The sequence below is a fragment of the Phyllopteryx taeniolatus genome, chromosome 12 (genome assembly GCF_024500385.1).
Source record: "Phyllopteryx taeniolatus isolate TA_2022b chromosome 12, UOR_Ptae_1.2, whole genome shotgun sequence".
Classification (NCBI taxonomy): domain Eukaryota; kingdom Metazoa; phylum Chordata; class Actinopteri; order Syngnathiformes; family Syngnathidae; genus Phyllopteryx; species Phyllopteryx taeniolatus.
This window is the reverse complement of record NC_084513.1, coordinates 17698535-17715400: the sequence shown is the minus strand read 5'-3', so window position 1 is coordinate 17715400 and position 16866 is coordinate 17698535. Positions and strand designations below refer to the sequence as shown.

The 16866-nt window shown below is 42.5% G+C and overlaps 1 protein-coding gene across 4 annotated transcripts; it reads left to right on the top strand.

Annotated features, from left to right (window-relative positions):
* The first annotated feature begins 2661 nt into the window (after positions 1-2661).
* Positions 2662-16661, top strand: pfkla (phosphofructokinase, liver a). Of its 4 annotated transcripts, none has more exons than XR_009791056.1 (22): positions 2662-2946; positions 4564-4637; positions 4719-4796; positions 6563-6752; positions 6833-6998; positions 8568-8612; positions 8703-8811; positions 8983-9078; positions 9164-9256; positions 10369-10494; positions 10574-10638; positions 10925-10988; positions 11749-11895; positions 11977-12047; positions 12130-12217; positions 12656-12808; positions 13349-13513; positions 13587-13648; positions 14134-14245; positions 14334-14433; positions 14761-14992; positions 15688-15730. XR_009791056.1 is itself a non-coding variant. In XM_061791859.1 (22 exons), exons 1-22 carry the CDS (start codon positions 2862-2864, stop codon positions 15833-15835), a joined length of 2343 nt encoding a protein of 780 aa, XP_061647843.1. In that variant the 5' UTR covers positions 2662-2861; the 3' UTR covers positions 15836-16661. The 4 variants fall into 4 exon arrangements, 3 of the variants coding, with proteins under 3 accessions (XP_061647843.1, XP_061647844.1, XP_061647845.1); XM_061791859.1 differs by having other exon boundaries at positions 14887-14992; positions 15688-16661; XM_061791860.1 differs by lacking the exon at positions 15688-15730 and having other exon boundaries at positions 14761-14811; positions 14887-14960.
* Positions 16662-16866: the final 205 nt, after the last annotated feature.

The window sequence follows — 16866 nt, the reverse complement described above, 5'->3', positions numbered from 1 at the left end:
GTTTGTGTTTACATTGATGTAAATTAATTAACCTCATGCGTCGTAATGATCAAGCCGTCGATAATGCCGGGCATCTTGTAAAGCATGATTGTGGTTGTTTTCTTTGTAGCTGGCCTACATGATTATTGAATTAATTTATTACGAATGGCGAGTAAGTGTTCTTTTTTTAATTTCAGGCAGCTTTAGCAGGTGTATTATTTAAAGCAAGCACAATGTCATGTCATGTCAATTGTCATATCGTCATCATTACAGATGAAGTATGGATGTGGTGGCGCTTAACAACAAAAATGTTTCCAAATGCTTACTGCGGTCAACATATCTCTTCTGTTTTCACCAAAAGCCAATCAGGGGACAAAGAGACCACAGGTCTGAAAAGCATCTATGATGCAGAATTATTCTCCCCCCCCCCATCCTTTCTGTTATTTTGATCTCATATTTAATACCAACTTGTGTCTGTGAAGTTGTTTCTAATCGTGGACATCATCTCATGTATCCAGCAAGCTGTTTCTTTACTACGCTCATTTTCCAGCTCCTCTTCATGTCCAATGGCATTACGATCAAACCAATCCTGTCAGATTCCTGTATTTTCCAGAGTACAGTACGGTGGATATCTGGGGGAATATAATCCAAGGAAGCAACTGCATGGAATAAATGCTGATGTACTGTACCCAACATCTTGTGCTGGTCTTATATTATTAATTCCATCCATCGCTTTTCTGTAGTGTTTGTCCTTATTGGGGTCACAGGTGAAAAGGAGCCTATCCCAGCTGACTTTGGGCGAGAGGTGGGGTACACCCTGGACGAGTCGCGAGCCGATCGCAGGACTCATCGACAAACAACCGTTCAGATTCACATTCACATCGTTTAATTGCAATTTAGAGTCTTCAGTGAAAAGATGGTGGATTTACAGCTTCATGACGGGCAGGACACAGCAGGTGAAGCTGGGGCACCCCAAGGGTGCGTCCTCTCCCCGCTGCTCTTCTCTCTCTCTACACGAACCTCTCTGCACCTCAACACACCGGCCGTTCAACTCCTGAAGTTTGCAGACGACACCACAGTCATCGGCCTCATCAAAGACGAGTCTGTGTATCGACAGGAAGTGGAGCGGCTTGACCTTTTTCGTGTGGCCGACACAACCTGGAGCTGAACACGCTCAAGACTGTAGAGATGATTGTGGACTAAACTGCATATTAATTAAATACCACAAGTACAGCATTGCAAACACTGCAAAGAAAGGTCCGAGCTGAGATTTGAACCCATAACCTTAGAACTGTGTGGCAGACTTGCTCACCACTGAGTCACTGTTCTGTCCAATCGGTGATTTAGAAATGTAAACCATTATTATTATTAAGTGACTATTCTCAATCAGTATAATAATAATAATATTGTGATGTGCAGTTAGCTGACTAGCTGTGCCTACACCCTAAAAATACATCTTACCTTCAGATTGTCCGCATTTTGTGGGCATTTTAGAGCACCTCATTGTTGCGGTGTGGAAAAGTTTTGTGACGCCACCTGAGTCACGAGTGGCTATATTTTTATAATTTGTTGTGTGTAGGCATACGAAAGATGCTAAGAAAAGTAGCATCCATTTTTCCAGGTGGTAGTAGTGGGGTTTGGTTGATAGTTGAGCAGGCAACCTGTAGTGTTTGAGAGTGGAGAGAACAGTTGGATTTGTCATAATTTTGAAGCCTCGTTTTATATATGCAATGATTTTTTTTAAACCATTCAAATTTGGCAGGGTTGTTGACATCACTCTTTGTGGTGTGTCAAATTTATGAGACATTTATTTTCACTTTAAAAGGACTTTGAAGTCTTTGTGTATTATGGTCCAAATGTTGTACAAACTACTGTAGTATCAAATAGTTTATTTGGAATATGGACATTCACTTTTCTCCACCCTTCCCTCTAGAAAACACAGGACAAAGTCTAGAACCATGAGGCTTAAAAAGTGCTTCATCACCAAGGGGTGCTGATTGATGCCCACCCAAGCCTGTTTGGATGCCCCCCCCCAACCCCACCCCACCCCACCCTTTGCACACCCCCGCCGGCCCTGCACCCTCCTCACACATATTAAAACACATTCAATGCCATTGACGGCTTTAGAAGTTAACTGGGAAGGCTGGCAGTGATTTTAAATGCAATCTAATGAAAGACTGTACAATATTGTCTAATCATAACCTGTGCAATAGCCGAACACCAGCCATTCCCCCAAATGCGAACAATTGTATATTCTGTAAATAAGTGTCTTTTGGTTTTTGTGAGTTCACGTGTATGCTTCTTTGTTCACGTCAGTGCTGCAAATTGGGAGATGCCTAACTGATTTTCATTGTTACTGTGAGCTATTCTGTTCTATTCGATGTTAATCACGAATAAAGTGTCATACATGGTCAATTTCCCTTGTCGAAGAAACAATTTTCTATCTATCTATCTATCTATCATGTGACACGTTCAGGTGTGACCGTGTTGTAATACTGTAGAAGTTCCTAGTGGTTAGTAAAGCCACGCCCACCATTAGGACTCCGTGTTGTACGTGCCTGAACGTTTTTCCGTCGTTTTGCCAATTAAGGTCTTGCGGGCGGGCGGGGCTTACGTTCAACCCAATCCGAGAACTGTGTAGCGTGTATTTCCGGGCTGAGCGGGTGAATACAACAAACCTATCCGCCTTCGGTCGGGCGGAGTCAAGAGTCCAACTGCTGGCAAGACGAGACAGTACATCGACTGACTACTAGTTTAGGTGGTAATAAACCCCGCCACTCTCAAGGAACGCGAACTCCCCTATCGGACCACCGGGTGCTTGAAACGAACGTCCACTCCTTCTCGGAAGCGTCACATTTGCACCGACAGGAGAACCAACAAACATGTCTTCCATGGACCTGGAAAAGTTGAAGATGACGGGGGCAGGCCGGGCAATAGCGGTGCTCACTAGCGGCGGGGACGCACAAGGTGACTCCAAACACATCACAACTTCCAAGTGTCTTTAAAACTTTACGGGCGCTCGAATGCAAGTGAAGCTAGCTCGTGCTAACGCGGCTAATGTTTGTCGCATCTGTTTAGCACACTAATACTGTGTAATAATTATCCCCCCCCCCCCCCCCCACCAGAAATTTACACATACAAATTTGAGCTTCAACACATTATTTCCGCCAAAGTGAAACCGTGCAGACCTAAGAATGAGGCGTTCAAAGACTGTGGTAAAAGTGAGAGTTATAGGTGTATGCGAGATTTAAACAGGTTAAAACCTCAACAAAACGACGCCAAGCTCTTGACAAATCTCCCTAAGGCATGTTCAATAATAACCTTTGACCAATATAAGGTTATGAAGTCATAAATGCTCCACCGCTTTCCTCACCAGGTTGATGAAGCAACACCCGGTGCGATTAGCAAGCGTTCCTTCACCGGCTCAGTCAGTATACAGTTCGGTACTATGTTGTACAGTATATTAAAAAGAAAACATTTTTGTTATAACTTAGACTTTATACACCACCACAAAGGATTTCAAATAAAATGCACCGGTGCCTTGAGATACGAGATTAATTCAATGCATGACCATGTTCGTTACTGAAGGCGTGTATCTCAAATCATCTTTCCCATTTGAAATGAATGGAAGTGCCACTAATCTGTTCCAGCCTCCCCAAAACACCCAACAAACATTTCTGTAATCTGATTTAAAGAAAAAAAAAACCTATAATATAATATTGTGCCCCATAAAATTGAGTAATAATATAATTAAATAGAATTTAAATAGCTTGTGCTTCATGATTAATTCATTGCAATGCCTTTGGCTATGTGTGATTTGGCCACCAGGGGCAGTATAATGCTTTTGCAAAGACACAAACGAAGAAGACTATCACTCACAACTACTGTCAGCACCGATATGAAGAGAAGACTAGAGCCACCAGCACGCTGTAGCTAACCCGGCTAACCGATGTGCCTACGTGGCAGCCGTATTGGCAGGGGCGGCATTCCCATCAAAAGCAATGCATATATATTAAAAATAGGTCATAACTTGCTCATTCATCAACCGGTTTTGATGAGGTTTAACAAAATATATTTTTACCTGTGAAAGGTTATTCCCAGTTTCCTTCTAACTGTACGCCGTTGTGCGGAACCGTATGCAGCACAATGTGCCGGTATTCCTGTTCTTTTGGTTTTCTTGCCGTCCACACACATGGACTGCGCTAATGACTTTTACCCCACTAGCTTAGCGTCACCGTAGGCACATGGGTAGCTTCACCATACCCCTTTTGAGCTATCTTTATATCTATGATCAAGTGACTCAGTAAACTGCAGTAATTTTTCTGCAGAGGATAAAGAATATAGGCCTGTGCGTATTTTTATTTCCTTTCTTCATGCGTTGCTGCAGCGTTAGTGCTCAAGTATTAGGATTATTATTAATTACTGATGTAGAAGATGATTTTTGGATCACACCTCAGAATTCAACATCAATAAACGCGTCATGTGGTATGCTTTGGATCACAAACTGTTCCTTTCAGAGTAAACATATTTGTTAAAATCTCGTGTGGAATTTTTCATACAGCTCTTGAATTGTCCTTTCCTCAGGGATGAATGCTGCTGTGCGAGCTGTGACCAGAATGGGCATCTATGTTGGTGCCAAGGTCTACTTGATATATGAGGTAAAAAATATAGTCTTAGTTTTAACAAATGGTGGTATGGCTACAGTTTTTTTTATGATGTCCATTTTTGTTATCCCATAGGGCTACCAGGGGCTTGTGGATGGGGGCGATCACATCAAACTGGCACACTGGCAGAGTGTGACCAACATCATCCAGCTGGTAGGTTCTGTGATCTCCTCAGCAGCCAGTTGGCAGTGTTGGTTCACCTAAAGCGGGGTACACATGTACCGGTTTTTAACCTCTTTATTGATTTTTAAATGTGAGAGAACCCACACGATGACAAAATGGGCAAGTGTCTTCTTACTACTCGTTATAGTGTTTGTGATCTACTTGAGATGCACAAAACCAAGTGTGTTGTAGTGCCAAGACTGAACTTTGGTTGTCAGCGGTGCTACAGGGCATCCACACTGTAGGAAAATACAAAGAAAAAGTAGTAGCAGTCGTAGTATTATGGCCCAAACTGGTGTACACATAAAAGATTTGTAAATATTGAACATTTAACATTTATAATTGACAGCCTGCATCTGTTTTCCAAGCAGATCAGGGAGGGAAAAAACAATCACTATTAAGACACCCCGCATCACGGGATAATCCCTCAGGATAATATTTTGGAGACATCAGATAATCAGGCTTTTGCTGACTTTGTTGGCAAGGGAGGGAAAAATGCTCAGATTTGCATCAATTATCGGTACGTGTGCACCCTGCTTTCCATTAATGTGTTTTTCCTTCAATGCCAAGCTCAAGTTCTCTTTCTTTTTTTTATGGTAGGACTTTTATTATATCATCCATCTTCCCACCTGTCTAGTAAAGGTTCAAACCTGGTAAGGGGTCTTGCTGCATGGAGAACCTGTGTGGCACTTGGAAGGCATTTTCTTCTCGTGGGAAGCAAATATCTTGTATTGTTGTTGTTGTTGTTCCTAGTCCCCATTTAGTGTTGTTTTTAGTGACAGTAGCAATGACATTATGTCCCATTTACTGTACAACCTCTAAGATCGAACACAATCCGGGATTTCTGTTGACCGCTGATTATTACGGATTTATAAACAAATTTTCATCCAGGAAATAATGGAAATCAGCTTAAAACAGCCACCATCTTAAAACCATTAACTTTTGTTCCATTCCTACAGTTGCGACGTAACCCAAATTTGTACATAAGTCTATCACTAAGATACAGCAAGTTGTAATTACAGTAATATTTGTGTGAAAAACACAATCCGGCTGTAAAAAATACAATAAGGAGGACCGAAGTATAAAGTAGGTAAGGCTTCAAGAAATATTTAACACATTCATGGCTTGTCTAAGCGAATGTAAAAAAATAAAATAAAATAAAAATACACTCAACTTTGATGCATGACTGACATGGTGGGCTTATTCTTCACGCAAGGAATAAATACAGCTCACTTTATGGTGTACATTCAGGCTTGCTGTCAAGCTATAGTCATGTTGTCATTAGCAGCCAGGGCAGAGACGCGTGTGCCACTTAAGTTGTCTTTGTGGTTCTGCAGTTATGATCACGTTACTATTCTTCATCACTGGTGTTTGCATCAGGAGCACAAAAAAAAAAAAAAAAAAAAAAAAGCAAAACACTTAGCTGAGCTGTAACACTTCGGGGCATGCAAATGTTGAGGTTCTACTGTCCCTGTTCAAGTCCTTTTTATTTAGCTGTGTCTTCCCGAACTGTTATGCGTGTGATTGCTAAGAGACAAGCATGCCATTGTATTGTGTTTGGATGAACATGTTTTACAACTCTTTCACTCGTTTTATTGCACTTGGCCATCGCTAGGTGGATTAGAACTCACCTAGCATCAAAGAAACGTTGCGGCATGGATGTCATGGCATCACCAAAAAGCACTTACTAAGCATTACACTGGGGACATATTTGCATGGTATCTTGAGATTGTTTGGATACGTTGTGACTGGCGCAGGGCGGGACGGTTATTGGCAGCGCGCGATGCAAGGTGTTCACGACCCGCCAAGGGAGGCTGGCGGCCGCCTTCAACCTGGTCAAACGTGGCATCACCAACCTTTGCGTGTGCGGCGGCGACGGCAGCCTCACCGGCGCCAACATCTTTCGCAGCGAGTGGAGCAGCCTGCTGGATGAGCTCATCCAGAGTGGTGAGCCCGAGCCCGCTCGTCGACCCCCTCCGTCACATTGAATGAAAATGAGATATTTTACCACACTGTGCTCCTTTCAGGGAAGATCACGGATACGCTGGCGAAGCAGCACAGCCACCTGAACATTGTGGGCCTGGTGGGGTCTATAGACAACGACTTCTGCGGAACTGACATGACCATCGGAGCGGACTCTGCCTTGCACCGCATCATGGAGATCGTTGATGCTATCATGACTACTGCTCAAAGGTGAAATAAGCACCACATTTACATGCGCTGTTATGAAATATCTTTATTAACATCTTTATTGCCGTGCATGTTTATTTTGAATCCAACCGCTTACTTCCACCGACTAATATATTTGTCAAGTACGTATTTAAATGAGTCGGCGTGAAAGAGGGTCTCGCCCGGCTTGTCGGTGAAAATCAGGTTTGTAAACCACTGTATTGTCCAACGGTTCCTTGGAGACGGCGGCGTTGCATCGTCTTTGGATTTGTGATCAGCACAGCTTTTGAGTAGAGAATAAAGATTAGGTGGCGAGTCTCGGCTTGTCATGTCGATTTATGAGGGAGAGAAATGCCAACATCTTAGAAGTTGGACAATTTTAGGCACCTGACACCTGAACACAGTGTGTATACAGAATGTATGGTATCAACAGAATATGGGTCGCGGTAGTTAGTAGAAAGTGTGTCGCTATCGTGAGAAACGATGATGCAGTTCATGGAGTGAATGACAAATGCCATGTAAATGAGCCAGTAATGTTCAACTCAAGCCATGCAGTGTCAGTCTCACGCACTGTGCTTTTATTTAGTTGTATTTATATCTATAAATTGATCATTATTTTGCCATCAAAAGCCCTTTCTCAGTTTCGTTTTGGTTTCACCAAAAACTATTTCTAGTGAACTAAACCAACCCAGAACTAAAGAACGGAAAAAGCTAAAAACAAACACTTTTTTTCTGGTGAAAGAAAAATCGACTCTTTCTTTTGGTAGCTTCAGTGCTTATATTGTCACAAAACATAATATACTGTGTACTTGACAGATCAGGGAAAATGCTCCAAAATGGCTTGCAATATGGGGAACTCTGAAAATGGCTGGCAGTGAATGAGTTAACTGTACAGATTTGTTTTCAAGTGACATTTTACATTTTAGCCAAATGGACTCTAAATTGCCCGTAGGCATGACTGTGAGTGCGAATGGTTGTTTGTTTCTATGTGCCCTGCGATTGGCTGGCAACCAGTTCAGGGTGTACCCCGCCTCCTGCCCGATGACAGCTGGGATAGGCTCCAGAAGCGGCTCAGAAAATGGATGGATGGATGGATATATAGGTACAAATATATATATATATATATATAGGTACAAATTAGTTAACGGCAGATATTTAGACGTAATAACAAAACACTCATCCCTAACTTCAATGATGGATGACACTGGCGGTTTTTTATGACACTGATATGAAAAGAAGTTAACCAGCACAAATAGCATAAGCACAAAACAGTCTGCCTTGTTTCTGAGAAGTTGTTGTCGCGCCTTTCGACTTCGCTCTGGCACAGTTTTTGCAACGGATGCCCTTCCTGATGCAAAACACTTTATGACAAATTCTCTGCATGTGTGAGCGCAGAAATAGAAGGCTTACACTGAATTTTACAATGAGTATAAAGAGAACGCTAGCATCCAAAGGAGAGTTTGTTTGAGCCTGCTGGGTCTTGCCCAGACTTGAACTCTCAATCATCTGTAGGCTGTACAATCTCAACATCTTTAGTCAGTAAGCAGAAGGTCCTGAAAAAACAGTTTGATGTGCTTGTTGTTCTCCCGACAGCCACCAGCGCACGTTCGTCCTGGAGGTCATGGGGCGTCACTGCGGGTAAGTTTAAACACTTGCTTTTTTTTTTTTTTTTTCGTTGTTGTTGCTCCCGTCTAAACTGACTCAAACTCTAATATTTTTAATCTCTAGCTATCTAGCCTTGGTGTCTGCGCTGGCATCCGGTGCTGATTGGCTCTTCATCCCAGAGGCTCCTCCAAAGGACGATTGGGAGGATCGCATGTGCGACCGTCTCGAGGCGGTGAGAGGTCCAGACTGTGTTTAACATTTTGAAATGACAAACAAATATGTTTTCCCCATAAGGATCAAGCTGTTTTTTATTAAATGCCCATTTAGATCAGTCTCTTTTTTTTCCCAATTCAAAAAGTCTTAACATATTGTTGATATCCTTTGTGTATGTGGGTACTTCCAGAGTCGTATCAAAGGCTCCAGACTCAACATTATAATTGTCGCAGAAGGCGCTATCGACATGCACGGCAAGCCCATCTCCTCCACTTATCTGAGAGATGTAAGTTTGAAGATTTGATCGTCGGTAAAACATACAACATGTCTTCCTCTAATATGCCGGACTTGCTCTTCATTTGTCCCTGAAGCTGGTGGTGAAGCGGTTGGGCTACGACACCAGAGTCACTGTACTCGGACATGTTCAGCGAGGAGGAACGCCCTCGGCGTTCGACAGGATACTGGTGAGTTGTGTGTTGGGCGTCACACAGCGACAATGCGTAGCAAATGTTTTGCAAAATCACTGTGTGGGAGTGGCCCAACTTGCAGTGTGAAGTGGTGTGTGTGTATGTTTACAATTTTACAGTAGCACGCTGTGTGGCGAGAATGCTTCAATCTGAAATATTCATATTTGAAGTAAAGTGCCTATTCACCTATTGATGTTTTTATTCTGTAGAACCTATTCTTTGCTATTCGCTGTGTATTTTGGGACTCCTTTTGTAATGCCATAAGATGGTGCCAAGGCCCTCTCTAATAGGAAAGCAGTCATTGGTGTCATGGAAGTACTGTATGTTTAAGTGTTCTCAGGTCTTTTAGCCTGGATTGTTACTTGCTAGCAGGAGTCACTGAGACTGTTCGCTGCATGTGTTAAGTGTACTTCCCGTGCATTTAAAATGAATAAAGAAAAAGTCAAATCTGTTAGCCATTTATTCTGAAGGTTAATGTTGTAAGGTCAGTTGGAAATTACATTTAAGTGTTTCGGGATCATAGTTTGTGTTATATTTACAGTTCAAACTATTAATAGAGGCAATTCTAAACAAATTTAAGGGTTGCGTCAATTACTTGCCATCACATTGGAGAAAACGGCAAGGTGTGAAATTTTGCCGCATGTTTGTAAATAATAATTTTTTATTTACATCGTTTTTTGTTGCTCTGAACCAATGCGTCTGATTTGGTGTGGCTTTGGCATTTTAGGCTAATTTCAAGAACAACAATAACTGATCCACATTTAAAAAAATAAGAAATCGACCTATACCCATTCAACCCAACCAATACGGCTTAAAAAATAGAAAACTAAATCGCACATAATGTCCCTAGGATCTTTTAAGCGTTAAATGAGTCCGAAAGTAGTGTTTCTCGAATGTTGTTCCATTCTCCCCCCCCCCCCCCCCCCCCCCCCATTCAGTGTTCTGTTTGACATGTTTACTTATCCCTTGCTCTCATCTCAACTCTCAGAATTAGGCACTGTCACTTTCCACTTTCAAAGGGCTGACTCGTATAATCCGATTGATGGTCTATACATAGACGGTAAAATGTAATCAGGCTCTCTGCCCGTCGCCACCCTGTTGGTTTTCAGAGTAGCAAGTTAGGCGTGGAGGCGGTCGTCGCTCTGATGGAGGCGTCTCCTGACACCCCGGCCTGCGTCATCGGCCTGTCGGGCAACCAGGCTGTCCGTCTGCCTCTCATGGAGTGTGTGGAGATGGTGAGCTCGTCTTCTGCTGTCAATCTTACGATTTAACCGCCGATTGGCGCTGCTCTACTTTTGTCGAACTCTTTTTCAGACAAAGTTGGTGCAGACGGCCATGAATGAGAAGAGGTTTGATGAGGCTGTTAAACTGCGTGGAGGGTAAGCACTAAATTTTGTGCCATGTCATGCAATAATTTTCGATTGCGCTTGTTCTCATTAGGGTCAAGGGAGAGCTGGAGGCTATCAGCCCTGAACTCGTCCCCAGTCAATCAATCACAGGGCACATCTAGACCAACAACCATTAATATTATGGACAATTTAGAGTCTTTAATGAGCTTAACATGCATAATTTTCAATGTGTACCCAATGTTGTGTCCCACGAGCGTAGATTGTATGTTTAAAAAAAAAAAAAAAAAGTTACAACTGAACTAAAATGTCCTTGCAGGAGTTTTGAGAACAACTGGAACATCTATAAGCTTCTTGCCTTCCAGAAGCCTGCCCAGTCAAAGGTGAGTCTCTGACTCCAGTGGAACCTTAATTAATCCTTAATCCGAACCCTTAATGGCCTTCACTGGATTACTGCGAGTCATTTTAACATTCTTAAAGGAGGCATATTGTAAACAATCAACTTTAACTGCTTTTATTACACGTCTGTGTGATGCCTTCGTCAAAATACTGCATGGATCAACAATTACAGGCATATTTTACACCATGTTTCTTGCCATGGGGAATCAGGCTCATTTTAGGGGCGGAGCTGTCATGCAATGGGCCAGCGCTCATCCCGCCCCTATACTGCCGGGCAACGGCGAGTCCGTCTTTTGTTTGATTGGCAACCAGTGGGGTGGATTTTACCGGCAAGTTCCTGCCGTCATTGACTGTGGTTGTGTGAATTAGCCCTGTTGTTTTGTAACAATGGGGCAGAAGTGCACTCACTGACACATTTTCAAAAATAAATAAGCATACAACTACAGATTTGCTTGGTTGTTTCATTTCATACTTGATGGTTGGCCAGGCACTTCGGAGCTATTTGTATACAAACATTAAAAAGTCAATGTTCAGTAATATATTTCCTTCATGGCTTAAGGTGTCATTGCTGTGCCAGTCGTTTTGTTTTTAAAAGAAGTGAAACTGTAAAATGTAAAAAAAAAACAAAAAAAAAACAACAACATAATATTCCACTTTGATGGTAAGTGTCAAAGTGAAAGGGGACACTGGATAAAAGATAGGAATGAAACTGAAAGTACTGAGTCTCAATCCTCCTCCCCGTAGAGCAACTTCTCCCTGGCCATCCTGAACGTGGGCGCCCCGGCAGCGGGCATGAACGCGGCCGTGAGGTCGGCCGTGAGGTTGGCCATCGCCCACGGACACAAGGTCTACGCCGTGCACAACGGCTTCCAGGGCTTTGCCAATGGCGATGTGAGGCCTTCCTCCTCGGCGTCCTTGACCGCCTTCCCTCCACCCCGGTACCGAGGAGAATGTGAATTTTTGTGACTGCAGGTGTTTGAGATGGAGTGGCACAATGTAGCTGGATGGACGGGCCAAGGGGGCTCGCTGTTGGGTACGAAAAGGTGACATCTGGATTATGCGGAGTAAATGTCTGTTCTGCTTCTTAACGACAAACGAATGACACGCTTCCCTGTCCTTGTTCAGAACCCTTCCCAGCAAACACATGGAGAAGATTGTGGAGAACATGGCCAAGTTCAGCATCTCAGCTCTGCTTGTCATCGGAGGGTTTGAGGTACATTGAACCCTTCTTTATAATGATTGAAACGTTTCAAAACCATCCGCGATATAGATATAGCATAATAATAAAAACACTACAAACCATATAAAGAAAACGTTTTATATCGTTTTACCCCTCCTACATGCTTTAAACATGTTTACACTTATTCAAACACAGCAGTACAGACACGCAGCTCCTGCATGAGGGCGCTTATTGTGTTTGTGTTTTATTGTTCTCCCGGCATTCAATGAACGGCTAAAAAGTGCTTCGGCGACTGTGGCTCGCCTTTCCCACGTGTGACTGCATTAAATTAAGTAAGTATACTGTAAAAAAAAAAACTTTTTAAAAAGTCGCTGAAAAGATCTGCAGAGGGGAACACCATGGACTCCATTTAAAGAATCAGAGGTCTTTTCCCCCCCAAGTCTTCACAATTTGTGTTTGCTGCTTTCAAAGGCCTACAGAGGCGTGCTGGAGCTCTTTGAGGCGCGAGGGCTCTACGACGAGCTGTGCATCCCCATGTGTGTGATTCCCGCTACCATCAGCAACAACGTCCCCGGAACCGACTTCAGTCTGGGGGCCGACACCGCCGTCAACGCCGCCATGGAGGTAAAGCCGAGCGCCTAAATGGTAACGTAAAGAAATTAGATTTTTATATATGGAGAGTTTTTAAAATGCACCGCATATTTTTGTTTTGGTATTTACATAAAATGCCTCACAGGTTAAACATTTATGATTGTCGGCCCCACCGTTTTTCGAGCAGATTGCCGTGGAAAAATCCCTCTTAACTCAGCCCACACCTCAGGATAATCTTTTAGAGATATCCAATAATTGGGCCATTGATGACTTTGATCAGAAGGGAAAAGAAATGCTCAGATTAGGCCCCGTTACCCGTGTACTTTAATCCTTTAACAGCTGTTCAAAAGTGCCACAAACACAGGAAATAACAATATATTTGTAAACAATTTGACTGATTTGTAATTAGTCTGCAATCACCCAAAAAAAATTCTGATCTGCTAATCTTTATATAATCTACTATAGTCCTGTTGTGTGGTAAGATTAGTTAACATTTTCACATTCTTGCAGCGCACACACCCAGCCTGGAGTTATCTCCTCTTGACACCTTTCGTTGGTTAATCTCCCCCTTAGGGCTGCGACAAGATAAAGCAGTCTGCTACGGGGACAAAGAGGCGCGTGTTTGTGGTGGAAACAATGGGGGGCTACTGCGGTTACCTAGCGACGAGCACCGGCATCGCCGTGGGCGCCGACGCAGCCTACATCTTCGAGGACCCTTTTAACATCCACGACCTGAAGGTGACAACTGCAGATTCTCTCCGCAGTTTGTTTTTCTTCCGCATTCAACTCCCCATTATGTTGCCTTTCACAGACCAATGTGGAGCATCTCACGGAGAAGATGAAGAAGGACATCCAGCGGGGCCTCGTTTTGAGGTCAGATGGGTTCACCTGCATCCAATGCTGTCTGCTTTAGCAAAAAGCCTGTCTGGTCGACTCTATTCATGCTATTCTATTCGATACATTCAATGCACTGCGCTGTCTATGTGCTGTTTATCAGGGGTTGGCAAACGTTTGGGCTCATTTCAGTTCATCAGTCACATTTAGAAATGGTAAATGGACTGCACTTATATAGCGCTTTATCTACACCACCACAGTGGCCAAAGCGCTTAATACATTTAAATAATAAAATTGTAAAAACATATTTTCTCCCCCCCCCCAAAAAAAAAATAAATTCACCAATTATTTTATGAGAGTAATTAATAAAAAAGCGAATTTTAAAATACATGAATAAATTTTAAATTTAACAATTTAGGAACAAAAATGGGGGCGGGGTAGTCAATTATCGGCGGACACACCATCTCCAACTAGCATTAAAACATTTGTTAACACTTGTGTATTTGACTTCTTCTACTTAACAGGAATGAAAAATGCCATGAGCACTACACTACAGATTTCCTGCACAAGCTGTATTCCGCCGAGGGGAAGGGCATTTTTGACTGTCGGGTCAACGTGTTGGGACACCTCCAGCAGGTACGGTGCCGTCTTGTGTTCTTCATTCACCCTTAAAAAAAAAAACAACAAAAAAACCAAAGCTGAGTGACTCTATCTCGTTCACCAGGGAGGGTCGCCATCTCCCTTTGACAGAAATTATGGCACCAAGCTGGGAGTGAAGGCCATCCAGTGGATAAGTGAGAAGGTGACAGAAAACTACCGACAAGGTACGAGGAATCTCGTCTTGAGTTGAGAGAAAAAAAATGGTCAAATTACGAGCAGTAGGTGGTGCCAGCGACCGTCACAGGCAGTTTGGCAGATAGTGAACACATCTTCCAAAATTAGGCCAAGCGCTTGCTTCAAGCTGTTTATTGCAACTTCCAGTTGAGGTTTATTGTCAAATTAAACACACACCAAAAGAATTACAAGTATTTAAACAAACTAAACTGCTAGCTCTATGCTAGCACTCAATGCAAAACACCATAGACGGGCTAATGAAAATAGCATCGGCGTCGATGTTATAACCCCTGATGCAACGGATATTTCCCCCCCAGATTTGTGACCAGCATTGGCCGGGAATCAAACCCACGGCGTCTTCATGCAAGGCACCAGCATGCACCACTAATCCTCATCGTACAGTTAAGTGACCTTAATAATTGCAGTGTGTGGCATCATTTCAGGTCGCGTGTTCACCAACTCTGCGGACACGGCGTGCGTGCTGGGCCTCCAGAGGAAGGTGGTCTCGTTCAGCCCCCTCACCGAACTCAAGGATGCCACCGACTTTGAGTAAGTCCCCAAGAGTAGTTGAGATGCATCTTACAGTGCGTCTGGAAAGTATTCACATTGCTTCCCTTTCTCCACATTTTTGTTGTTACAGCCTTATTACAAAATGGTTTACATTTTCTTGCCTCAATATTCGACACACAACATCCTATAATGACAGCATGAAGCAATTTTTTTTTTTTAATAATAAAAATAGCACTCTATATTAAATTAATTAAACGGTGTGCATCGCAATTACGTTATTGTGATTGTCAAGCTCCTTCTGACCTCGGCTACCAAATACAGACATACAGATATATATATGGAGATGGTCACAACTCCTCAGAAAGCTGCAGTAATATTGGTTGTTAAATAATATATGCTAGTGAATTTTGTAGTATTATCTGTCTACGTTCCATTTGACGTTAAAATCTAACTGCTAGTGTCGATAAACAGCCTATTTTTTTCTCTTATTTGGTTGTTCTAATCATGAAACAATACTAAATAAACAACAGTAATCAGTTACTAAATAGTAATTGGGGGGGAAAAAATTATTTTGCAATAAACTTAATCCAACATACCTTTTCATCGATCGATTAATTGAGTCTAAAAATATTCGATAGCTACAGCCTTCGCTGTAATGTGTCAAAAGTGAAGCGCTGTGATTACTTTCCAGGTGCACTGGACGGCATGATGGCGTGTTTGTGTATGTTTCGCAGGCACCGCATGCCCAAAGTCCAGTGGTGGTTCAACCTGCGGCCCATGCTGAAAATGTTGGCCAAGTACCAGACAAGCTTCTGCGAGTACGTCCCGGGAGAGATCGAACACGTGACCCGTCGCTCTCTCAGTATCGACTCAGGCTTCTAGCCGTTTTCCGACTGCACTTTTTTTTTTTTTTTTTAAAAACCCCAATCAGCCCCTGTTTCCGTGACATTTCTACATGCCTGCTGACTTATATTTTTAAATCTGAACTGTTTTAGCAACTAGATTTACGAGGGTTAAGGACATCTTACCTGCTGTTATTTATTGAATTGGGCAGTGAGTACAAAACAGGTTTTATTTCAGTGTAACCGCCAAGGTCAAACACAATTCTGGGACCCGGATCAAAGAAAATAGAAGGAATCTGTTCCTGGGTCAAGCTGTCACCATTATAAAGCCTTTATTAACTGTACAATGTTTTGAGTTATATTTTAACATTCTTAACTCATAAAAATGTAAAAAGAACTTAACCGCCTTTGTAAGGCCATCTGATCGTGTAGCGCTTTTCATCTGTGATACAGTCTGGACTGCTAATCACAGCATGACACGTAGGAGGAATTTGAATGTGGAGGAGAATAGGCCGTATACAAGACAGATGCCCTGCGGTTAACTGGCAACCAGTCCAGGGTGTACCCCACCTTTCACCCAAAGTCAGCTGGGGTCGCCCGCCATCCTAATGAGGGCAAGCGCCGCAGAGAATAGATGGATGGCTGGATGAATGAATGTTAAGATTCCACTGTTCTTTATTCCAAAGTGCAGCCAAAGCTTTACCTTGTCAAGAGATGAGTTAACTTTGTATTATTACTACTGAATCAATCATGAACTGGAACCAAAAGAAATTCCGATGCATGTTGTCGCCTTGTCCCGTCATTTTACACTAAAATGTTGTGGACTTGAATAAATATTTACACACTGAAAAGGAGAGAAAAATTCAGATTTTTGTTTTGTTTTTGAGTTTGAGTATTGTTACAAATTACATTTATTTTTATCTTGAAAAAAGGGCTCCTACTAATAAGTATGGAATTTGATTCAATACATTTCCAGGTCTAGAAAAGTATGGAAACATTCATGTTTCCAAGAATATTACAACAGCTCTATTTTCTAAAAAAAAAAAAGGTTTTTTTTAAGGCACCTGGAGG